Source organism: Centropristis striata, chromosome 8 (genome assembly GCF_030273125.1).
Source record: "Centropristis striata isolate RG_2023a ecotype Rhode Island chromosome 8, C.striata_1.0, whole genome shotgun sequence".
NCBI lineage: Eukaryota > Metazoa > Chordata > Actinopteri > Perciformes > Serranidae > Centropristis > Centropristis striata.
Genome location: NC_081524.1, coordinates 25,947,576 through 25,974,314, shown reverse-complemented (window position 1 = coordinate 25,974,314; position 26,739 = coordinate 25,947,576). Strand labels below are relative to the sequence as shown.

The 26,739-nt window shown below is 40.2% G+C and overlaps 1 protein-coding gene across 1 annotated transcript; it reads right to left on the bottom strand.

Annotated features, from left to right (window-relative positions):
• LOC131976514 (sodium- and chloride-dependent transporter XTRP3-like) lies at window positions 1-26,739 on the bottom strand. The gene is made up of 11 exons (XM_059339581.1): window positions 26,382-26,739; window positions 21,081-21,221; window positions 19,802-19,893; window positions 19,436-19,663; window positions 17,931-18,041; window positions 11,104-11,345; window positions 8,665-8,827; window positions 7,475-7,676; window positions 6,359-6,518; window positions 6,038-6,203; window positions 1-1,015 (listed from the first exon to the last, which is right to left on the bottom strand). The coding sequence occupies exons 1-11, from the start codon at window positions 26,503-26,505 to the stop codon at window positions 845-847; spliced, it is 1,800 nt and encodes a 599-aa protein (XP_059195564.1). The 5' UTR covers window positions 26,506-26,739; the 3' UTR covers window positions 1-844.

Here is a 26,739-nt window from a genome sequence, read left to right as displayed (position 1 = left end):
TTCTCAAAAAATACTTTATAGGAAAAACAGATAATTTGTACAACCTTCTTACAAAAGAGCACATGTGTAATTACCAGACAACTCAATACAAGCTGTTATTAGATGATTAGACAGTTGAATTAACCACGCCTCAACCAGCCTATTATGAATTCAACATCTTATTTTCAGCCAATGTGGCAGGATTTTTTGGAATCACAAGTCATGTTTTAGTGCGAGTGATGTAAATGGCGCCTTCTCCTTTAAAATACTGACTCTCATTTTTAGAAAATTCCTGAAATGAGAACAAACGCTACTATTGGCCCTAGTTCTGCACGTTCTATAATCCTATTGCTAGACTATAATCCCATTTTAGACTTTGTATCTCTAAAAATAAACTTTATTTGATCCTGAATTAGCTCAATCCATTGATAAGAAGAAAAAAACAATATTTGAGGCTGAACATGAAACAACATAACATTTTTGCGGGGTATATGAAAAAATGACTAACATACTCAAACACTAACCCGGTGAGTAAGCTACATATCTTCATACATACATCATAACATGACAATTTAGTAAACTAGCATCATATAAAATACTGAATTATATTGTTCTAAATGTTTGGCAATTAAAAAAACTGTATCTACACAGTTACTTTGAATATATTTCAGTTTACAGGGTATTAATTGGTTCTGGCTCAGAAGTTGGACGTTAATACTGAGAAAGTGTGCAGCAATACATTCACCTGAAAATACCCAACACCAAAAAATCATGTACTGCTGCTGCGTCCAGCTGAAGCACAGAGGCATGGAGGGGTCTATGAAGGAAGGAGTCGGTGGGAGGTTAGTCTGTCAGCGTCGGCTCACTAAGCAGACACTGTGCTGATAGTACGCTGCCTCTTGTCATTGTTTCCATGTTTCCTCTTCTTGCAGAAGACATAGAGAGCTGTGAGGGGAACACAGCTGACTGACGACACCAGCAAAAGTGCGATGAAGACTTGACCAAAGACAGGATACTCCGTCACCACTGCCTTACCCTGAGGACACAACACGCTCAGTTAACACCTGTTTTCACATGTTGGTTCATTTTTTAAGCCTTTCATTGTAGCAGAATATCAAACAATCATCTTCATGGCTTCAGAGGCACATGGACCTCTCCATAAACCCCTAAACACCTTGTATTTATGTTTAATTTGGCCTCATTCAGTAATGCTATACATTATTTTATGTACAGCAGATTGATATGTGCATCAGATTACTTTCCGAATCAGAATCTGAAATACTTTATTGATCCCCGGGGGGAAACTGCTTGTTACAGCTGCTGCTGTATAAAAGTAGAATAGAAAGCAATTCAGTTAATACATTTTATTATTTATTTTTTTATTTAACCTTTATTTAACCAGGTCGGTCCCACTGAGACACAAAGACCTCTTTTTCAGGGGAAGCCTGGCCAAGATAGCTTCAGGGTTAAAAGTTACAACAATAAGACAGACAGTGCATCATGACAAGAACAGACAATAAAACATGGACGTACAGAAAAATACAAGCAAGCCAGACAACACAGTAAGATAGGCATGGAGAGTACACGATCATGACATCATAAAAAACAAGTCTCTCAAGAGTTTTTTAAAGGATGTGACCATAATAAGGTCCTGCAGATTGAGACTGCTCTGGAGCAGATTCCAGGATGAGGGAGCCCGAAACATAAAAGCCTGTTTACCGAGTACGGTGCGGACTTTGGGAACAGTCAACCGGTATGTGTCGTTGGAACGAAGACTGTAGGTGCTATGGGTCCTGATAATGTAGTCACACAGGTATGTGGGGAGTGAATAAGGGTCAAAAGGTAAAAAAAAGCACGCTACACCAAATATACAACAATATAAAATACAAATGCAAGTAAATAAAGATATGTACAAATAGAAATATGAACAATAGAATACATTTTAATGAAGTAGAGATATGAACAAATACAATAAAATAGAAATATGGAAGTATAGAAATAATTTGAAGTATTGTATTGTTGTACAAATATGTATAACAACAGTGTGAAATATTAAATTACTGCACATGATTTCTATAGAAAGTCCGTATTCAGTGATGGACAAAGGTTCCTAATCAATAAATACACATACACGTGTTTGACTTATTGACTTATTGTGGAGGCACCAGATTTCAGGTTCTATGTGAAGCAGCAACAGGTAAACGAAGTGGTTTCAGCAGCAGCACTTTATGGCTCTGATGAGTCAGTATCAGTAAGCTGTAAAACAGGGCTCATGTCCTTAGGCACAGGTGCCATGATTGGCACGTGGTGGCTTAAGCAATGGCCCACTAGCAATAACTGCAAGAGAGTTTTTTGAAAGCATATAAAACAACAGATCTGTTGGAGATTTAAATTTTGATGTAGTGTCATAATTATACTAAATGTTAACCTGAATGTTGATATGGCACACCGATTAATAAGAAAATGTAAAAAAATAAAAATTTTAAAAAGGCACTCAATATCAAAAAGGTTAACTAACCCTGCTGTAAAATAAGGCTGATTTGTCAAATTAAACTCCAGAGAGATTTAGGTATAAGTAACAGAAATACTGTGGCTTTTAAAAACTGAGCTTTCTTCCCAGACTCCAGCACAGACACACAGGTTTAGCTGCTAAAGAAAAAGCTAAGACAGGAGACTGTCACGGGGTCGCTGTGGTGGGCAGTGCTACAAAGTAGGTAGGGAGAGATCCTGGTTAGTGGTGGTCTCAGACTGTCTGAGGGTCAGGAGCGCAAAGACCAAATAAGGCACCAGCATGCAGAAGGTTCTGGCATGTAGGGCAGCCTAAATGGCACTACATCATGTTTTATTTTAAAAAAACATGTTTATTTAACAGCAGCATCCAAGAGGGAACTTTTTTTGCTGAGCCCGCCAGAGATCCTGGTCAGCTTTTAAGAAGATAATTGAATGTGCTTGAAAGAGCACACTATATACTTTTCACCGGGCTTAATCCTTTTTATTCTTTCGTTTCTTCCATGTTTTTTTTCAGTTGACTACTCCCTCCCAGAGTTTTGGTCGCACATGCACTAAAAAGGTATCAAATCGACCGGCTCGGCCATGACAAGTGTGCTATGACTTTTCTAAGGGTTTTGGCAAACAATTTTCAAATGATTTGGCAAAAACACGCAAAAAATGTTACCTCATGGAGAGGCTAGAGTGTATGACATCATAGCTGGAGTGCAGAGGGAGAGAAAATGGGTCAAAAAATAAATTTGGAAACTGAGCTGAAGGCTGCAAATACCACTCTACAGAAAAAATGTATACATATAAACGTAAAATTGGTCTTCTCACTCACATTAGTCTGCTAAAGCAGTCAGTTATAGTTTGGGTGTAGGAAGCTGATGATGTGCCACCAACACGCACCCACAGTCTCATAGACCGCCATGTTAAAAAGGATGGAAAATTTCTGGAGGAAAGCAGAAGCACCAGTTTCTTCTGATTGCTCTAAAAAAACAATTTCTTCATTTTTTCTTCACAAAATACATATGTAGACGTTCAGGAAGAACTCAGGATGCTCAAAGTTAAGTCGGTTCACTGATAGGAACTTTGGTTTTGCTAAAAATGCTTTCTGTTCGAGGAGAAGTTGTTGCTGTTTTTCGATCTCTGTCAGTGGCTTCACAGGAGCAGTTGATTTCAGTTGATTGCTCTGCTCTGATTGGTGGCTGCCACCTGGCCCTGGTTGCTTAGCTACCAAAGCCTGCCCCCCCAAACACACACACACTAACTAAAAAGTGTCAGTTTACACTAACTGATCAGTTAACAGACGAGTTTTGGACACAGACTTACGAGTTACACGCTACTTTCAGACAGACAGACATACAAACAAACACACACCTCTTTTCCATTTCGAAAACAGTTCAAATCTAATAATGTATGGATGAGAGTCATGGGCCAGAGTCAAGCACAAAATTTCTTTAGAAATTTTCTACTTCTAAATAAAGTTTTCTTCTTGAAGAGGATATTCATATTTACACAAAAGGCTGCTTCTCACAATTCAACAAATAGCAGATTTTTTCTGATGATGACAATCTCTTGTGTGCCGTTTTTACATCAAGACACATTGCAGTGCAGTTAGATTTAACAATACATTTGAAATCTTAAAGCTTCTTAAACAGCCACAAAAGCAATCAATGCCATACACTTATCCATTTTCAAGTTCAACATTTTCCTCTTTTTCCTACGGTTAGCTCACAACCATTATAGGCCTATAGGGGCCTTCGTGTTGTGTAACATTAAGACTGACCTAATGCTCTTATACTTCTAATTAAGAAAGAGTCTTGTCTGACCATAGCCTCTTTAAGTCCCAGTCAGCTGATTCCAAACAAGGAGATTTCTGCTGCATATTGTAATGCACATAATGTGGCACTGATCATTGGAAACTGGCCTCCTGCGTAGGTTATAGTCAGAGTAAACACCTGCTTTTACTTTTACTTCCCACTTCCTCTGACATTTTCCTGTTCACATCATCACACCACATTACTAGGAATGTGTTGATTAATTGAAACGAGTCGCAAATGTGACAAAAATTTTAGATTTTTAAAACATTAGAATTACACTTTGTATCTGTACCATCATGGTCCTTATTGGGCATAAGCTGCAATTTCTACAGAAAAACTGAAACAATTATTTCAATGTGCCTCCTAAATAGATGTGTCTGTTTTTTCTTGTGAAATTGGTGTGGTCACATGCCACTGATGAGACTCTTTTACTTTAACATTATGTATTGATATATTTTCCCGGTTTACTAACTAACTAGCCAACCAACCAACCAACCATCCAACCAACCAACCAACCATTCAACCAACCAACCAACCCACCAACTAACTAACTAACTATAATACAGATTTCAACAGACTCTCTTTTACATTACATTACATGTCATTTAGCAGACGCTTTTGTCCAAAGCGACTTACAATAAGTGCATTCAACCTGATGGTACTAGACATAGACCATAGGAATCGAGTAAGTACATAACTTTAAGAGCTAACTGTCATTGCTAAGGAGTGCTATATGTTAAAGAAGAAAAGAAGAGAAAAGAAGAAGAAAATTTTTTTTTTTTTTTTTTTTTTTTTTTTTTTTAATATATATATATCTGTTAGGTGACCATGACTTAACCGAGGTATTGTTCAACATACCTTCAACATAAGCATGAAAAATATATGACCTTTTCAACCACTGGTGATTGAAATAGATGAAAAGTAATCATTCTGCTTGAATCATGTGCTGCTGTCATTTACTATATATATATATATATATATATAGATAGAAACCTGATATTATATATTAAAAGTATGACAATATATATTGGAACCTGAGAATATATATATTGAAGGTTTTAACCAAAGGTTTTAATATATATTCTCATGTTTCAACATATACTCTCAGATTTCTTTTTTTTTTTATAGAAGACTGCATTTGGACAAAAAAACTTTCACTGTTGTTTATCATGATAGAATCTTTTGTGTAACTTACTGACTACCAGCTGTAAGTACATTTGCTCAAGTACTCTGCTAAAGTACAAATTTCAGGTACTTGTATTTGCTACTACTACTGCTAGTTTGTACAACAACAGAGAAATTTACTTTTTTACTGAACTACATTCATTTGCAGCTTTAGTCTTGTTACTTTGTTCAGTTATAGTCCAACCAGACACTACCAATAAATAAATATATAGATATACATTTATTTATTTATATGTTTCAAAGGGTATCCCATCCTATAATCTTTATAAGTATATTTTAGTATATTTTAGTGTCATCCTTGTATTTGTTTCAGATGGTGTGATGTGTGATGTGTGATGTGTGATGTGTGATGTGTGATGTGTGATGTATGATGTGATATGATGTGATATGATGTGATATGATGTGATATGATGTGATATATGATATGATACGATATGATATGATATGATATGATGATAATGAAGAATGAAGCTGTGCGACACATGCACACATTTAAACCAGCGTGCACACTGAAAGCATACAGGACATCAGTAATGGAGAGGAAAAAGGCCACAGCTCACCAGCTCTTTGTTCCATGCTTGGTAGGTGGGGGTCCCTCCTTGGATGTATTTGACGATGTAGACAATGAAAAGGGTGATGAGAAGAAGGGGACTGATTACTACCCACATGATCTTCCAGTACCAGTTGGGACGATGACCGATCATGTCTTCTATGTCTTTTTCAAACCTAAATGAGCAGATAAGGGATTATTTTGCATTATTTATGCATGATTGATTGAGTATTTTTCTCTTCACAGATGTGGCACTAACTTAGTTTAGCCATGCCAAAAGCTGATCTGAAGACAGACAAATGTGGGTACTACCACTCACAAATACACAAACCTTTTAATTCCATAGATGTAACTGACAGTTATGACCTCGATGAGGACGATGAATAGCAGGGAGAAATTGGCTCCGTAGTCATTGAACATGGTAAACCAATAATTCCCTGAGGTGGTGGTGAAGCCTAGGCCGAGCAGCAGACAAAACACACACACTATACCTGCAAGTAAAACACAGCATTCACCAGTGATTCCTATTAGTACGTTCAACATTCACTGAGTGGCAGCACATACTATCTGCGGCATACATTTTTGTTTTCAGACACAATCAGTTATTTGTGGTTTCATTTTCATTGTGATATATTTGGAATAAATTGATTAATAAAGTTTTGAGAAGAGATACACTTTATCTGCCATGAATTAATCACACTTTCACAATAATTTCTGGAAAGAGGTAAAAAAAAAAAAATTTTTAAGATTTTATTCCAACTAACAGGATGTAATTACCACTTTTAGTGTTTGAGATTCTTTTTTTTTTCAAGTTTTTATTTAACATTGTGCTCTTAATGTCCATCCAGCAAAAGATATATGATGTGGAGAATTGTTTGAGTAATGTGACGTAGATAAGCACTGATACATGTTTTAATTCATAATGCCCCCTCAAATCCCCAAAATGTCAGAGTTAGATTGTTTTCTTTCAGCCAGTGGTTCGGAAACTAGACTGTGTCCAGTTTTAGCACATTTTCTTGTTGTATTGTCAGTATTGAATTTAGCAGAAAAACCTCAAAAGTCCAATAGTGGAGGGATGGATTTACTGCTTGTCTTCTCTGTAGTGTGTAAACAGGATACTTTATCTGATTTTGTTTAAAACCACAACCAGTGTGAACAGAACCAGTGGTGGAAAGTAACTAACTGCCTTTACCAAGGTACTGTATCTGGGGGTATTTGTACATAATTGATAACTTTAGGTCATCTGCAGATTCAGATTAATAATACAACATAGAATCAACTCATAATTTAGTAAATGTTGAGTAAACGATCAGAATACTTCTTCCACCTTGAACAGCACCAATATGGCAATAAACCATTGTGACTATATAAACCACCAGCACAGGCTGGTGGCCTCAACAATGATGATGATGGCAAAATTTTCCATCAACACCAGCCTGGACCTTACCGTTGAGCAACTCGTTGCTCATTTTCGACACAATCTTGAAGTCTCGTAGTGGGGTGATGATGGCAGTGACATTGCCCAGCATGCTGCCCATTCCCAACAGCAGGAGCATGACAAAGTACAGCACTGACCACAACTGAGGCAAGGGCATATTCTTAATGGCCTCACTGTACACAATGAAGGCCAGACCTGTCCCCTCCACTGCCTGAAACAGATGAAAGAGAGACAGAACAGTTTATGACTGCAGTGGAATCTGAATTGGGCTTTGATCCATGTTCATTTAGCCCCTTGAAAGACATCAGAGAACAGTCATGGTCATCACTGACTTGATTCATTTGGATTAATTAGTCTGTTTGCCTCTTGGTTTACCTTGGTCAATCTAAATGTTGTGATAATTTAATGTCACAATATATAACAGAATTTTTCTACAGGGCGGACATAATCAACCTCAGCCATACAATAAGCTACAGCAATTATACACCTTCATGTCTGCACATAGTGTAAATGGTTTTCAATATGTCAGGACTGCATGTAAAAAGTGTTTTTTTTTTATCTTGATGACTTGTTAGAGGTAAAGAGAAGAGCCTGTTGCCTCGAATGCACTGGAACCTCTATTCTTCCAATCTGTATCCATTTTTTAAGATGTCCTTTCTCTCCCTCACTCTAAATCCTATTATACAGGACCCACAATCATCTAAGGGGAATCAGTTATCATTATTGTTATTCATTAACCCTTATTAAAGTCCTTTGGATACTGCCAAATAATTCCATATTTCAATCACCTCAATATTGGGGAATATTAAAGTGTCCGTAAGCAGTATTCTTAAATTAAGAAAGTATGACATGACATTGTAAAAAGTGCTCTAGTGTATGTCAAATGCAGCGATGAACCTACAGAGAATCAACAGCCAAATCTGCACCTCCTATCAGCTTCACAGAGTTATTAAGATTCAGCTCTTTGTCTAGCCCACAACTTTACAGTTTCTGATTAACTCTCATAGCTTTCTTTTATTTGCACATGGCAACCGTGAATGGTTGGTATAGTTACTTTTTACCAGCCAAGAAGAACCCCTGCCTCGAAATGGCATTAGGGTGTCAGGCTAAGGATCTCCATTGTTTCCCTTTTTTTTGCAGATTGCTAAAAATGATGAATGTGATGGCTAGTGGTTTAATAGCAAAGCCTTGATACATACAGTGTCTAGCTCACTCTCCAGGTCACATTTTTCCCATTGGTTGGCAAGTTCAGCAAACTGCTCTGGGAATGTTGTGTTCAGCTTCTCAGTCCACTCAAAGACATTGTCTATGGTGATGCTGTCCTCTGCTAGATTAAAGCCATTCAGCAGCAGTAAGCGTATCCTGGAAGAGACAGAAAAAAGGACCAATGCATGACAAGTAAACTATCCTGACCCTGATCTACACCCAGAAGAATAAGCACCAGCAGTGTTATCACTGCTTGCTGAGTTTAGTTTACATAGTTTTATATAATATCAATCAAATGTAAAACAAATCAAGCAGATATCTTGAAGACTCAGCCATGAAGCAAACAATATGCCTTAAGTGCATCAACTTAATGTTTACTTGCTAACTTTTACCAAACACAAATGTATTTTGTTCTGAAGACAGATTGTGTTGAAATAAAAAAGTAAAACATGGTCTAGATAAATTGAGCTTAAAACTTAACCCTTATGCCCTTCTTGGGCATTTTAGGCCATTTTTCTCTCTTTTTTTTCATGTGTTGATCTTTTTGGCTTTGTTACAGCTTGAGGCATTAATTTTTGCAGGAAATTTTCTTTTTAGGAGCATTTTTGAAATCCATTGTCATTAACCCTTACATATATTTGATACTCTATTGATGCATTTATTACCCTCTCGTGACTTTTGTGGCCAAAAAAGGCCATACACACAACAACCCCCCCCCCCCCTTCTTTTTCTTTTTCGCTATATTTATCATCTGAGCAGGTGACACCCAGACACAGGTTTGGTGACCACCAAGAAAAAATTGGTGACAACTGTAAAGACAGTGACTAAGCAGCACCCCAATACGACAGTTATGTTGCAGAGAAGTAGATCACCAGATCTTAGTAGGTGTCATGAGCTTCAGACCCTCACATGGCAGTTCAAGGCAGCAACCGAGGAGGAAAGACCACCACTGCCTGAACTCTGGACCTTCAGGACGAAGCTCATGACCCTGCACAGAAAAGAATGGCAACGAAGACAGGGGAGAGACACACACACAGGAAGCAGACTGCCTTTATGCTGCATGCTCAAAGGAAGAGATTGACCATTTCTTTCACAACACCCTGAGTGATCTGTAAAAGGACCAGAGCTGGAGCCCCACTCAGCCCTTAAGAACCCACTACCTCTGACAATGGAGTTCAATATAAGTGAGGCAACTTGGAGTCACTCCAGCCAGAGCCAGCTCCATCCAAGGGCCCTATGGAGCAACCCACAAGATGTAAACTGCCCAACATTCCTTCAAGTACATCTTGTGGTCATCTGCTACAATGGCACAGTTGTGAAACAGGGGAGGCACCCTGAGAGAATCTAGATTCTCAAGAAGGAAGAACTTGTTGAACCAGGAGCAGTTCAGATTCTCCTTGCTGCTAGTCAAGAACAACTTCATTGACAGGATAGTTCAGAAAGGTGAAATCCCTGTTGTGTCCGTGTAGCTGGAACACACAGGAGAGGTCACTCATCAGGGAAGGACAAGCAGGGACCAAAGATCTGGTAGTGCTTTAGTTGGACTTTAGTTGGACTTTAGTTGGTCTTCTCTGGGCCCAAGCTCATTTAAAATGGATGAGGCAACATGGAAAACTGTTCTGTGGTCAGTTTAATCAAAATTTGAAAATCTTTTTGGAAACAGACGCTGTGTCCTGCGGACTAAAGAGGAGAAGGACCATCCAGCTTGTTATCAGTGGACAGTTTAGAAGCCTGCATCTCTGATGGTATGGGTTGCATTAGTGCCCATGGCGCAGGCAGCTTTCACAGAGGAGAGGAACCATCAATGCCGACAGGCGCATTGAGGTTTTAGAGCAACATGCTCCCATCCAGACAACGTCTCTTTCAGGAAAGACCTCTCACAATTCTAAACCATCACAACAGCATGGCTTTACAGCAGAAGAGTCTGGGTGCTGAACTGACCTGCCTGCAATCCAGACCTTTCACCAATAAAAAAAATTTGGCGCAGTATAAAACGATAAATCCAACAACGAAGGCCCAGGACTGTTGAGCAGCTAGAATCCTGCATCAGACCAGAACAGGACAACATTCCTCTCGCAAGACTCCAGCAGCTGGTCTCCTCACTTCAGACGTTTACAGACAGTTGTTAAAAGAGAAGGGATGCTACACAATGGTAAACATGGCCCTGTCCCAACTTTTTGGAGATATGTTGCTGCCATCAATTTCAATGAGTTAATATTATGTATACTTATATGAATAAAATTTGGGTTTATAAGATTTGCAAATCATTGTTTTCTGTTTTTATTTACATTTAACACATTGTCCCAACTTGTTGTATTTCTGTGGTTATTTTTGCCTTACCCTACACAGAGAGACATATTATAAAGTAAAGTAAGTTATTACTGGTCCAACACTAATGCCTAATATACAGTTGGCAAAAAACACACACATACCTTTCCAGGCAGTTCTCGTAGTTGACGGTGGCCTTGAACCCATAGATGGCAAAGGTGACGATGCTGGCAAAGATAGAGGTTCCACAGTTGATGAAGGAAACAATGATTGCCTGTTGCTCAAAGTTGTTGTTATAGTGGTTGTAGCTGGCAAATGCTATGAGCGTCCCAAAACCCAAACCCAGAGAGAAAAAGATCTGAGTGGCTGCATTGATCCATGTGGTAGGGTCGGCAAGCTGTTCCATCTGAAAATGGAACACACACACGCACACGCACATGCACACACACACACACACACACACACACACACACACACATAAACATAAATACATGGCACAATTTATAACTCAAATACCATTTAATACTTTTCATTGCTCAGTGGATGGTCTGATTTATACCATGAGCACTGAAATGTAATTTACTGGTCCTTGAGGCAACACACTAAATAAAAACTACTGTATTTTTTAGAAAATATCAACAAACCCCACTGCAGACACCCAAGCCCTCTAAAAATATCATATGGATGGAGTATTGTCCTAATACTTATCAAATCAAATCAAATCAAACTTTATTTATATAGCGCTTTTCATACATAAAAATGCAACACAAAGTGCTTTACAAAAAATAAGAAAAAACAAACAATAAAAATGACAAAACCCACCCCTCCCTCCCCCACATATACATCTGTAAGTATACATACACAAACATGCACACTCGCATTTAGTCATGCACGCACACAAACACACTCAGACTCACACACAGCACATATTGATTGACAGTGTAGAGACATGGCAAGGCACCGAGGATCCAGATGAGGAAAAAGCAACCTGTGGGAGCATCCACACTGAGAGGTGGCAGAGCCCACAGCCATAGAGGACGCCATCACAGAGACCACCAGGACCCGGGGAGACCGAGGCGGACTCCACACATGGTGCAGAGCCGCCCAGCCCCCCGGGCCCAGGGAGTCCCCAAGACCACATCCCCATGGGCAGACCCAACACACCCCCCAGTGAGGAGGCCCCCATGAGGAAACACTGGAGCTAAAGACTAAAAGACTAAAAGACTAAAAGACAACAGGACAGAATAAAAACTAAAAGATTAAAAGACAACAGGATAAAAACTAAAAGACTAAAAGACAACAGGACAGGATAAAAACTAAAAGACTAAAAGACAACAAGACAAGATAAAAACTAAAAGACTAAAAAACAACAGGACAGGATAAAAACTAAAAGACTAAAAGACAACAGGACAGGATAAAAACTAAAAGACTAAAAGACAAGATAAAAACTAAAAGACTAAAAGACTAAAAGACAACAGGATAGGGTAAAAACTAAAAGACTAAAAGACAACAGGATAGAAAATAAAAGATAAAAACTAAAATACAACGGGAATAAATAAATAAATAAATAAATAGTAAAATAATCAGTTAAAAGCTAGACCAAACAGGTGGGTCTTGAGCCTCCTTTTAAAAACATCAACAGTCTCTGCGGTCCTGATGTCCTCTGGCAGGCTGTTCCATAGGCGCGGGCCATAATGGCTGAATGCAGCCTCCCCGTAGGTTTTAGTTTTAACTCTTGGAATGATTAAAAGGCCGGTGCCAGAGGACCTCAGGACCCGCGAGGGTTGATATGATAAAAGCATATCAGATAGATAAGATGGCCCAAGACCGTTAAGACATTTAAAAACTAGTAAAAGAACCTTAAAATCAATCCTGAAACACACGGGGAGCCAATGCAGTGATTTTAAAACCGGTGTAATGTGCTCCCGCCCTCTGGTCCTCGTCAGCACGCGTGCGGCTGAGTTTTGTAATAATTGTAGGTTGTGGATGCTGTTTTTGGGAAGACCAGAGAGCAGGGCATTACAATAGTCTAAACGACAAGAGATAAAAGCATGCATCAGCACCTCCGTGTTGGCCTGGGAGAGAAACGGGCGGACTCTGGCTATGTTCTTAAGATGGTAAAAACCTATCTTTGTTGTATTTTTAATATGAGGAATAAAACTTAGCTCAGAGTCAAAAATGACGCCCAGGTTCTTTACACATTGTGAGGTTTTAAAATCTTGTAGTTTTGGTAAAAGTTTCTCTCTCTTGCCTTCAGGACCGATGACTAAAACCTCTGTTTTGTCCTGGTTGAGCTGTAGGAAGTTCACTGCCATCCATGACTTGATATCTAAAATACAGTTTAAAAGGGAATCAATGGGCTCAGTGTCATCAGGAGACACGGCGATGTACAGTTGTGTGTCATCAGCATAGCTGTGGAAGCTGATGCCGTGTCTCCTGATGACGTCCCCAAGGGGAAGCATATACAGATTAAAAAGAATTGGACCTAAAATTGACCCTTGGGGAACCCCACACTTGATTTCATGTGTTCTGGAGGAGCATGTATCCATACTTACAAAGAAACTTCGATCTGAGAGATAAGAACTGAACCAGTTAAAAACAGTACCAGAGAGGCCGACCAGGGTTCGGAGTCTGTTTAATAAAATGTGATGGTCTACTGTATCAAAGGCGGCGCTGAGATCCAGTAGAACCAAGACTGTTAATTTCTGTGAATCTAAATAACACCTGAAGTCATTTAAAATCTTTAAAAGAGCTGTCTCGGAACTGTGGTTCATTCTAAAACCAGATTGATATTTCTCTAAAATGTTGTTTCTATTTAAAAAATAATTTAACTGGTTAAAAACCAGTTTTTCTAAAATTTTACTTAAAAATGGTAAGTTGGATACAGGCCGGTAGTTATTTAAAATGTTGGGGTCTAAATTACTCTTCTTCAGAAGGGGCTTCACCACTGCCGTTTTGTAGGCAGTGGGGAAGACACCCGTCTGAAGAGAGCAATTCACAACATTTAAAATCTATTCCTCAAAGAAAGCATAAAATGATTTTAAGAGCGATGTGGGAATAGGATCTAAAAGGCAGGTTGTTGGGTTTACTTGGGAGAAAACTCGACCAAGTGTCCTTGCATCAACCAGGGCAAAACTCTCCAGTGTTTCCTCAGATAAGAGCGATGGTTCAGGTGTGTAAAAAGTTACATTCTGGGATAAAAGACTGGATCTGATACCATCGATCTTACTTCTGAAGTGGTCTGCAAAGTCCTCGCAGAGGGCCTCTGATGGTGTCATGTGAGCTTTATTAAAACTAGTGTTGGTTAAAAGATCGAAGGTGGAGAAAAGAAACCTGGGGTTGTTTTTACTGTCTGTGATGAGTTTCGAGAAATGGGAAATTCTTGCTTGTTTGACTGCGTTATTGTAGGTTTTGAGTTGTTCACGTAGTATTTCATGATGGACTGTTAATTTAGTTTTTCTCCACCTTCTCTCCGCACTCCTGCAGTTTCTTTTTAGTTTTTTGACGTTAGCGGTTCTCCAGGGTGGTACAGGTTTTGTTCTTACAGTTTTAGTTAAAAGTGGAGCCACTAAGTCCAGTGTTGATTTTAGTTTGGAATTAAAATTGTCAACAATAAAATCACAGGGTGCAGGTAAAACCTCAGCAGGGGTGCTCTGTAAAATCTCGATAAAATTTGCAGCCACTTCAGAAGTCAGGTAGCGTTTCCTCACTGTTCTCACCGGGGCCTCCTGAGGGTTAAAACTGGCGATGTTAAAATACACACAGTAGTGGTCAGACACAGCCAGGTCCACAACAGAGGACACACCAGCGGACAGGCCGTAGGTTATGACCAGGTCCAGGGTGTGTCCCCTGTTGTGAGTTGGCTGTGCGACATGCTGTTTAAAATCGAGGCAGTTTAAAAGGTTTAAAAATTCTCTGGACATTGTGTCCGAGATGTTGTCAACATGTAGATTAAAATCACCAGCTATTAAAACCCTGTTGTAGGTGGAGTGGATGATTGATAAAAATTCAGAAAATTCACTGATAAAAGACGAAGAATATTGGGGTGGTCTGTAAACTGTGATGCAGATAATCGGAGGGCTGCTAAAAACAAAGGCGTGGTATTCAAATGATGTGTAACTGTTAAAAGAAACCTCTTTTGAGTTCAGCGTTTCCTTTAAAAGTGACGCAGTACCGCCTCCCCTCCTAACCCCCCTTGTGGAAAATAAAAAATTAAAATTAGGTGGGCAGGCCTCAGTGAGAACAGCTGGTGCATCGGTGCCAAGCCATGTCTCTGTCAGAAGAAAAATGTCCAGGTTATGATCTGTAATTAAGTCATTTATGATGTAGGTTTTATTGGAGAGAAAGCGCACATTCAGCACGGCCAGATTAATGTTCGTGCCAAATGTGCGCTCACAAGGTGTGGTGATGGGGACCTGCAGGAGGCAGGTCAAGTTGCTCAGAGTCTTATTGAGAGGGCCTGAGCGCCTGTTTGTTATCCTGACTGGAATGGGTAGGGGAGAAATAACAGGGAGTTTGGGCAGAGTAGTAGTAAGCCCGCCTCGCCACACGGGGGAGCCAGCTCTGTATGGGCTAGCTCCCCCGTGTTGGGAGGTTGGGGAGGGGGAGGGGGAGGCTTGCCTGTGGTGACCTGCGCTGACCAGGTGCGGATGATTTGGTGATGATAGTCAGTGCGAGGGAGAGGTCCAAACGGAGTAAAAGATATTGTCAGTGAGAGTCCGTGAACCTCGGCCGTTTGGATGGATACCATCATGCCGGTAAAGAGATGGGCGTTTCCAGAAGAGATTAAAATTGTCAATAAAAGCTACGTTGCGGGCTGCACATGTTGACTGCAGCCAGGTGTGGAGGCTCAGTGTGCGGCTAAAACGAGCGACACCTCGGTTGTGAGGAGATATGGGTCCGCTGATAAAAACTCGCTTGCCGTGGGCCTCGAGGGAGTCAAGAAGTTTATTAAAATCCCGTTTGAGCAGTTCGGAGGACTGCTCAGGAATGTCGTTACAGCCAACGTGCACGACAACATCCTGGGCGTGTGTGTGTGTGTCCAGGATGCTAGCAGACTTTTCCTGGATGTCTGCCACCTTAGCACCGGGGAAGCAAAATGTCTTTGTAGATTTATTTCCCACATTTCTCACAATCGAGTCTCCAATGATGAGCATGGTTGGTGAGGGAGACTTCAACTGTGGTGGAGGAGTGGATGAAGGTGTGCGGACAGAGTGAGGAGCAGGATCTCGCTGCGGCGCAGGTGTAAACTGCGGTATGGAGCGGCGAAACCTGGGGCGAGGAGTGACCGATGGAGGGTTCTGCGCCAGCGGGGGACTGCAGGGGTCACTGGATGTAGGATGAGCCAAAAGAGGAAAGTCATGCAGGTCCAGAATGTTGAATCTGTTCTGCAGCTGGATGGTGTGGTGAGGAGGCGCATTTGAGGAGCGTCTCCCTCTTTTGCTGCGAGCACTGACCATAGACCAGCGCTCCTGATGGGATGGAGTGGAGCTGGCCAGGGCTGCATGTCTTGGTCTAGCCCCGAGCTTGTTCCAGGAGACATCGGGGACGGTGACCGGAGCGGCGGTTGGACACTGAGCGGTGACAGGCTCCGGAGGGGAGGAAGCTCCGGCTCTGGCCTCCTCGACTCCTACAGCAGGGGGTGAAGAAGCAGAGGTATCGGGAGCCTTGGTGCAGGTTGTGCTGGACTGTGCTGGACCGAAGATGATGGTATCCATTAGCTTTTCAGCTTCCTGGATCTTATATAGTGTGGAGATTCTTCTTTCCAGCTCAGCGACTTTATCCGCCAGGAGGGCGCAGCTGACACAGCTTGCTGAGGAAGTGAGTAGAGCCATAGTTTCCATTGTTTTCTGACTTCTCTCTTCCTCTGTAGTTGTTTGTGGAACTGCTGATTAAAATCCTTTTCAGTCCGAGTTAAATGTTAAAACGATCTTTGCACAGAAGCGTTTAAAACATCAGAATAAAATGCTATAACGAATCATGCAATAAAACGTTAAAACATTAAAAACAAATGTTAAAACGATCCCTGCAGTAAAACGTTAAAACATCAAAATCAAATGTTAAAACGATCTTTGCATTTAAAACGTTAAAACATTAAAGCCAGGCCAGGCACTGGAGAGACTGTAGTTATGTGGTTTCTCTACCAGTGGTATGGTTTCCTCCAGGCCGCCGTTCAGTGTGCTTAAAATCCACAGGTCCGATGTTTAAAAACCTTTGATGCACGGTCATCACCTCTCAGGGATAGCAGGATCCGGTGCATGAGGCAAATAAAATCATCGGCAAGTAGTTAAAATGTGGTTAAAAGCGTTGTTTTAGGGGATTTTTCCCACGCTGTCAAAATGTTTGCCGGTAGCCGTGGCTCGATGGCGACCGGCGGCCGTACATGCCTTATGATGTGCCAGCAGTTTCTTAGGTAACCTTCTAGGCCTAGCATCCATATACACTCACCAGCCACTTTATTAGCTGGCAAGGTGTACCTAATAAAGTGGCAGTGTGGTGTTCTGCTGCTGTAGCCCATCTGCTTCAAGGTTGGACATGTTGTGTGTTCAGAGATGGTCTTCTGCAGGCTTGGTAGTAGCTAGTTGTTATTTGAGTTACTGTTGACCCCGTCTGGCCTTCTCCTCTGACCTCTGACATCAACAAGGCATCAAGGCTCACTGGATATTTTCTCTGTTTTAGACCATTTTCTGTAAACCCTAGGGATGGTTGTGTGTGAAAATCCCAGTGGATCAGCAGTTTGTGAAATACTCAGACCAACAATATACCACGTTCAAAGTCACTTAAATCTCCTTTCTTCCTCATTCTGATGCTCACTTTGAACTTCAGCAGCTCGTCTTCACCATGTCTACATGCCTAAATGCATTGAGTTACTTCCGTGTGATTGGCTGATTAGACATTTGCGCTAACAAGCAGTTGAACAGGCGTACATGATAAAAGCGACCAGTGAGTGTACATCTGTATGCCTATTGTCTAATTTCAAACGAAACTTTACCTTTGGTGTGAACATGTATTTGACACCATTGATGGCACCGTGAAGAGTAACACCCCGGACCAGGTAGATGCAGAGGACCACATATGGAAATGTTGCTGTGAAGTACACCACCTACAGATGAAGTCAAACTGCAAAGTTAGGGTCACAGTTCAAGAAACAAATGCTAATGGGTGCGCTGCAACTTCATCATATCCCCACTATCATCCCTCTTAAATTTTTGCAAAAGTATTAAATAAAAACTGTTCTATTCAGTTCTAGCATATTTTAAAATATTCCTCTTACAAGTTAAATTTCAACCCAGATTGAGGTCCTCATCAGAGTTTTATATGACACTAACTGTTGACTGTGGTTAGCTGACATTAATGTACAGTATTGTAGATAATGATACATGCCTTATCTTCCATTTACTAAATTAAACAGATGTACATCATTTATATGAGCTTAATGTCATGACAAGTATAACTCTGTGGTAGAATGAAATCATCACAACAGTGCTTTGGCTGCATCTTAAAGGTGAAATGTAAACTGAATGATTTGAGTTCGAAACAAAGAATATTTGCAATGTTTTCAATAAAAATGAATAAATAAAATATTGATCATAACTGTTACAATGTTGGATGCTTTTATCTAACGATGTACATCTGAGAGTTCATACAACACAAGCAAAAATCTAAGCAGAACATGAGTCAGCGCCTTTATCAGTTCAAAGATACTGCAAAGAGTGCATACAATCCATCCTTCTTCTTTTAATTTTTCTTTCATTCCCCAACTTCTATGTCCATTACATGTGAAGGTGTTAACAAAAGAGCCGGGTCTTTAGTCTTTTCTTACTTTGTTTTGATGTATTCCTGGTTAACATCAGATACACTATATTCCCAGTTCTTTTAGAAAAAAAGCTGCTTGTAAAAGTTACAAGTTGCAACTGGTTGTCTAGACCTGTCTTCAGTGGTGGAATGTAACTAAGTACATTTACTCAAGTACTGCACTTAAGAAATATTTTAGGTACTTGTACTTTATTTATTTACATTTTGTGTAACTTCATACTTCTACTTCACTACATTTTAGAAGCTAATATTGTACTTTTTACTCCACTGCATTTAGCTGACAGCTTTAGTTACTTTTCAGGTCGAGATTTAACATAAAAAACATGAAAAATTTAAAGTGATTAGAGATTGTTTTTTATGAAATCTTATAACAGTATACTGAGTAGTTAAATGAGCAATATAGTTACAAATTAAAGCACTGCTTACATAAAAGCATCAATACAAATAATCTAATAATATATTTAGAATATATAAAATAATCTGAGGGGGTCCATTCTGCATAACGGGTACTTTTACTTTTGATACTTTAGGGACATTTTGATGCTGATTCTTTTGTACTTTTACTTCAGTAAGTTTTGAATGTATTGGACTTTTACTTGTAGTGGAGTAATTTCACAGTGTGGTATTAGTAATTTTACTTAAGACATCTGATTACTTCTTCCACCACTGCCTGTCTCTTACCTTTCCAGTTGACTTTACTCCTCGGACAATGAACAGGTAGGTAATCAACCAGGCAAGCACAAGGCACAGAGCCTGGCCTGTATGAATGCCTCCATTCTCTTCAATATTAGGAGAGATGTTCAGTGTTTCCCTGTAGAAGAAGTACGGGGTAGATGTAGCTTTTTCACACTCCTCTATAGGTCCTGTCCGGTTGGAATTGATGGGGCAGTCTGCCCAGGGCAGGACTGACTGGGATGGGAGGTAACACAGAACAGTATAGGTTACCGTACTGTCCAAGCATCCCATCCAACATTTTGTAAATATATTTACAGATATATAGTATCAGCCAGTGAAAAACATACAGTAGTTTGTTAATAATCAGCTCACTTGAAATGAATGAAAGAGGTACCAGAAACTCCATGCATTGATGATGTTGTAATAGAGACACAGATACAGGGATGTCACAACACTAGCAAGACCTAAAAAGAGAGAATTATACAAAAAAATCCAAAATTATAAGGGACATTTTGTTTTTCATTTCCACCTACTAACCAGACATTCTTCTAAATCAGTGAATCTACAAGCCAACAATGGAGGCAAAGCTCTATAACATAAAATATGAAAAACTTTAAACATTTAAAACAGTGTTTAAGTGTTTGACAGACGCAAATAAGTAGGTAGAAGCAATATAGACCATAAAACAGTAAAAAAAAAAAGATGATAAAAAAGAAAGGACATCACATCAAAGCAAGTCGCTGTTTAAGAAGTGATTGAAAGGAAGTCACTGATTCAGCGAGCCTTATCTCCTCAGGCAGGTCAATCCAAAGCCGAAGGGCCCTGATGGGGAGGGCACCGTCACCTCTAAGGTGTAATTCGAGCCTTGACTTTGGAACAGTCAGAAGGGCCTGAGGATCTATGGCTGGACTTGGCTCATATGGAGTCAAAGTTTTCACTATAGTACTTGGAGCCAGATCAGTAAAATCTTAAAATCTATTCTAAATCGACTAGGGAGCCAATGGTGGGAAGCAAGGGTTGGGGTGATGAGAAATTGCCTGTTAAAGCCAGTGGGAAGCCTGGCTGCTGCATTCTAAACTAGTTGGAGGTGGGAGAGTGATTTGTGGTTCAAGCCGGAGAGGAGGGCGTTACTGTGGTGAAGTCTGGAGAAGATGAATGCATTAATTACTTTTTTCCAGGTGGGGATGTGAGAGTATGGGTTTGATTTGAGAGATTGTTTATTTGCAGGAAGCAGGACTGGACAACTTTTTTGACTTGGCTCCACTGATTTGAATCAAATAGTACTCCCAGATTTCTGAGGTCTAATGAGCTAGATCCACATTAGGAGTAGTCAGAATTTTGGTATGTTCAAAAGTGTTGCTTTACATATTTGACAGGATTACTAAGTGACCATTATTAATGATTAAAATAAATCTAATTTAGCCAGCCACAAAGACAAAAGTGGAGTGGAGACAGAAAGCACAATGAGACGAAGCCCCGAAGCATTAGCATCTCTCTGACAGTACAGTATAAAGTGGTAGCACTGGAAAATGTCACACTCTTCCACTGTGTCTTTGCTGCATTTCCAGCCTCAATAAATCCAAAATACTATTTTTTTTTCTTTCACCAGAAAGGTGAGGGCACTCCCACATCACTCTCAGTCAGAACTCACCTACTCCTCCCAAATAAGGGCTGATGGCACTCCAGGCCCCGATGCTGCCTAGACTCATCTTTTGACCAATGGCAAGCTCCAAGTAGAATAGGGGAACACCCTCCAGAACCAGCATGATTAAGTATGGAATCATGAAGCCCCCTGAAAGTGGGAAAAAGTACATTAGTAAAAAACACAAAAACCCACAAGAAAACCCTAAATGTACGTGTCCCACAGGTTTTCTTACAGATTTTACTGAAAAATAATAAAAGACAATACTTGTGGCAGAAATCATAAAACTGAAACGGGTAAAAACGTATTAATTGATCAATAGCACGCCTAATGCTAGTTTATTACTAGTCTCTCTTTTTTGTAGCTGTTTGGTGATTCCAGTCCTGGTTCAAAGAAAACCCCATTTGTACCGAGGTATGTGGAGTTGTTACACTGAGGTTGTATTTATGCCGATTAGGCAGCTCAGTGCAGTTTTGGTACCTGAAAGTCCTCCATAGTGCTTTCGTTTACTGTATGCTTAGTTGGTAATACTTCATTATACGGGTCTGCAATTTACAGTTAAAAACAAAACAAAACAAAACATAAATTCCCCAAAATCCACTGTATGGAAAATGGAAATCATGTTCAATTGGTGCACTCCCAATATATCAACTCCAATTCCTCCAATTAAATAAGAACCTTTTACACAGCAAGTCAGGTCTACAGGCAGGATACATATAAATATAATAAAGTTTCCAATAATAAATTAATAATTTATGATAATTCCATAGGTCTTTACAGGAAATTTCAAAGGAATCTATCAGGAAATGAATAACATTAGACCTTGCAAAGTATTTGAAATGTCCCTCTCCCTCTAGTCTATCACCAAGGCTGAGCCCAGAAACTGACAGAAGAAAAGTCATTTCAATCAATTGTGTCCAAGATCTCATTCTTTCAGTCACTACCCAGAGAAGGACAGGCAGAGAGTACTTGATGAGGGGAACTTGTGTTGTCGTAGTAGCAGATGACTTTGAGAAGTTAAAAAAGTACATAATTACAAAGTGCAAGAAACAAAAAGATAACACAAGGCAGGACATGTACAGGGGGCTAATTCATAGTTTAAATCAAACAGCCACAAAGTGACATGAGTGCAAAAAGTATTGTGGCGTATGTGCAAGATTGTACGGTTAAGATATTTAGTCTGGTTCAATGGCTACATGTTGGGCATGTGCTGAGGTGTTGTAAAGTCTGATTGAGGTGGGCAGAACGACCTCCTGTATTGCTCCTTTGTGCAGAGCAGCTGAATCTGTTTGTAGCTGAAGCTGCTCTTCAGATCGACCAGCGTGTTGTGGAGGGGTGGTAGGTGTTGTCTATTATTGTCAGCGGTTTTGCCAGTATTCTGGCCTCAACCAGCCCTTACAGCCTGGTGAGTGGCAGACCAACCACAGACTCAGCCTTCATAATGAGTTTGTACTGCCTGCTGTGACGTATCATGACCATAGATGAAGGTCGGATTAACTTGAGAATTGTAAGCTTTGCCTTGTGCCGAAGTTCCCTCTTCACCACAGCGGTTTCATACTTTGCATCATTGCTGATGCTACACAAAACCACCTGTCCATCTCACGCTCCATTCTACTCTCACTGGCCAGCTCCTCAAAGTGCTCTTACCACCACTTGACAAAATCCCCAGTTTGTGTCCACAGTTTTCCTGCATTTCCTTCTTGAATCATTTGGTTCAGTTGGCCAAAACTTCCTTGAAGGTAACAGAAAGTCCTTCTCCATAGCCTCTCAAACTTCTCTCATACCTGGATTTTTGCTTTGGGCCCCTTTGTAGCTGCAACTCTTCTGGGCATCTGGTACCTCTCTGCTGCTTCAGGAGACCCATGGGTCAACCAGCACTGAAAGGCCTCCCCCTTCATTGAGAGCATAGTCAGCTCTGTGTTGGCAAAGGCAGGAACCTAGATGTGCAAGCATCATGTATCTGGTGGGGAAGGAACCCGAGGTGGTGCAGGAAGTGGAGAGGTACCAACTAGGTATAGCTGGACTCACGTCTATGCATAGCACTGTTTCTAGAACCAAACTCTGAGAAACGACCCCACAGTCTCGGCCCATTTCTCTACTTGCCTTGAGGACATCTCCACATGGATGACAGAACACCACCTTCAGCTTAACCCCTCAAAGATGGAGCTCCTCATCATCCCACCTTATATCAGCCTATCAATCTTCAGCTTGGATCCATACAACTTGTACCCACAAGCTCAGCACGAAACTTGGGTGTCATGATTAATGACCAACTGACCTTCAAGGTTCATGTGTCCTCAATTGCCCGATCTTGTCGTTTTGCCCTGTACAACATCAGGAAAATCAGACCCTACCTGACTGAGCAATCGACACAACTCCTGGTTCAGGCCCTTGTGTTATCCCGTTTAGACTACTGCAACTCACTACTGGCGGCTCTTCCTGCTGCACCACCAAGTCTCTGCAGATGATCCAGAACACGTCTGGTCTTCAACCAGGAGAGATTCAAAGCCTTGTTTCTTGCCTACAAAATAGCAACGGGAACAGCGCCTTCTTATCTGAACTCCTTTGTTCAGGTCCACAAACCCTCCTGTTCACTAGGCTCCTCAAGTGAAAGACGTCTGGCTCCTCCGCCTCTGAAGGCCTCTACATCTCAAACCAGACTCTTCTCCTCTGTAGTGTCCCGGTGGTGGAACAAGCTTCCAAACTCCATCCGATCTGCTAAGTCCTTCTCAATCTTTAAGAAGAGACTGAAGACCAACTCTTTACTGAACACCTTCAACACTTGATCTACACAGATGACAACGATAAGTATCTCACTGACCACTCTCGCGACCTAAAAGCACTGACGTCCTAATGGACTCAACTTAACCCACGGCACTTACTCTGGCTATGTTTCTTGACTTCCGCCTTGCTTGTGTTGTATTAACTCTCATTTGTATGTTGCTTTGGATAAAAGCTTCTGCTAAATGACATTGTAGAATTGATGGATTGTAGTCAGCCCTGTGTTGGGCAAAGGCAGGAACCTAGACGTGCAAGCATCATGCATCTGGTGGGGAAGGAACCCGAGGTGGTGCAGGAGGTGGAGAGGTACCAACTATGTATAGTTGAACTCACGTCTATGCATAGCCCTGTTTCTAGAACCAAACTCTGAGAGAGGTAATTAATTAAGCTGTCCCCATCCAACCTTGAGAGCAGGCTGTCACGTGTCTCGTTGGTTTCCTACTGGGAAGTTACACATTTAGGACAGTAATTACAGTAGACGTGTGCTCATTGTTCAGTGATCCGTGTACAGGACCAATGAAGACAGAACAATTCTCCCATCTAAACACATTATCTACTCTGGACACTAAAGGAGCTGACTGATGAGATCTGGCAACGCCCCTGTTTATTGTTACATGTACTGGTATACTGCTGTTACTGTTACTGTTACTGTTACTGATCCACACAGGAGGAATAGGAAGAACTGTATACATTAACTTTTCATTCAGAGAAATCTTTAAACAAAGTGAAAATTTTTTTTGTTTCCAACAAGTGATTAGAAGTATATGCACCCATTATCAGCTACACGTGTTTGCAGTGCATGTTTTCTTCTTCTGCTTCTTAACTGCACTGCAGTACATTTACTCAATTACTATACTTTAGCACAATTTAGAGGTACTTGTACTTTTCTTGAGTATTTCCATTTCATGTAACTTTATACTTCTACTTCATAACAAAAATATTGTAATATTACTCCACTACATTAAGCTGACAGCTTTAATTACTTTTCAGGTTGAGATTTAATATGAAATATATGATCAATTTAAAATGACACATTTTTTACATTAAGCGGTCAAAATGAACCATACCTTGACAACATTTAAATGCATCAATATTAATAATCCAATAATATTTGGAGTCTGAGTGGGTCCATTCTGCATTACAAGTACTTTTACTTTTGAAATGGTAAATGGAGTGCACTTACATAGCGCTTTTATCCAAAGCGCTTTACACTACAGACTACAGACACTAGGGAATTGCTACTTTTTCACTTTTGTACTTTTGTTGGGAAAAAAAGTCCAATAAGGCAATACATGCACATATGAGAACTGAGGTGAGCATGGGACCTTAATATCATCACATCTCTACTGTAAATAGCAATGGCACTGACACTCACACTTACAGTGTAAAGTTGTGCAACAGGTGTTATGCGGCCCTACTTGCAGAAAATTATCTATACTTTAAAATTATGGAATGGAACTTCTTTATTAGATTCGAATACATTACATTAGAATATAACACTATATTATACTATATACATTATGTATTTAAATAATTAATCAACTCTGCCCCCACCAGGGTGCACTTGCAAGAATAAAATCTAAGTTTAAGACTCTTACTTCTTACATAACAACCACCTTTGAAGAAGAAATTAGTAATATTTCCCCACTTTGTTTATTCTGCTTCTCAGAATCCTTATTCATGTATCATATATACTTTTTAAATGCCCACATTTATATACTTACTGTGTCACAGTACTAGAGACATTGACAGTTTTCACATTGATATATTAGAAATAGAAATAGTATAAACTCAAATGGCTTTTTCTGTCTTGTATCATTCTCCCTGATATAAAGACAAGAATCAAAAGTGAAATTAACTGCTGATTCCTAAAATATAAAACTAATGAAAATACAATTTTGTGTATTATTTATTGTGAGCTTTTCGTGTTTGCGTCGTCTTGAACTATATTTATTGTGCATTGTCTCTTATCACTGCACTGTGGTGTTACAGCAGCACTTAGAGTAAAGTCTGAAGATAAGCTACATACTGTTTAAATGTCTACTAATTCCGGTTCCACCGCAGTTTATGATCCGTAACAGGTTTATTGCTTCAACTTTATAACTTATTCAATCCAGTCCTTTTGATATTTGCGCCAGAAACAGCCGACTGCATGACTCAGATTATAGGAAACAGGTCAATAAACCGATGGATAATCGTTTCCCTGTACCACAAACAACTCTTATTTGTTTATTTTTAGTTTAACGAAAAATGTAAAGGCAGAACTACCTTCATGTGAGAAGGTTAAAGGAGGATAACACATACACAGAGTATAGAAGTCTTCCTTTTACTAATCCAGCTGCGTCCCACAGAAGAATCAACCTTCAAAGTGAACATGGCCCTAATAAAAATGTGAACTTAACTCTTGTGTATACAAAGCTTATTCAGGCCTAAAAAACACGCTATTAAATGGCACACTCCTAATTAAAAACGAACCTATCATAACTTAATGGTATTATGTAAGTGGTCTACAGTCAATCAGTAACTTACCTCCACCGTGCATTTGACAGAGATATGGAAAACGCCACACGTTTCCAAGTCCGACTGCATATGATACACATGCCAGAACAAACTGTATGGGGTTGTCCCAGTTGGGTCTGGCTTCTTTTACCATGTCTGCGTCCTGTGAACGTCTCCAGGTTCAGGTCCAGTAAGCAAAACAATAACAAGTGGATCAGTGCGCGCCTGCCAACGCTTTATAAGCTCACTGTGACCGCAATGTGGTCACCTTCAGGAGGAGGGCCTGCTTACGATTACAATTCTTGTATTTTTGTTCTTACATAACTCCTCCTCCAATGAGCCTTTGACTTCAGAGCGCTGTAAAAGCTTCTTATGTCGTCCTTGAGTG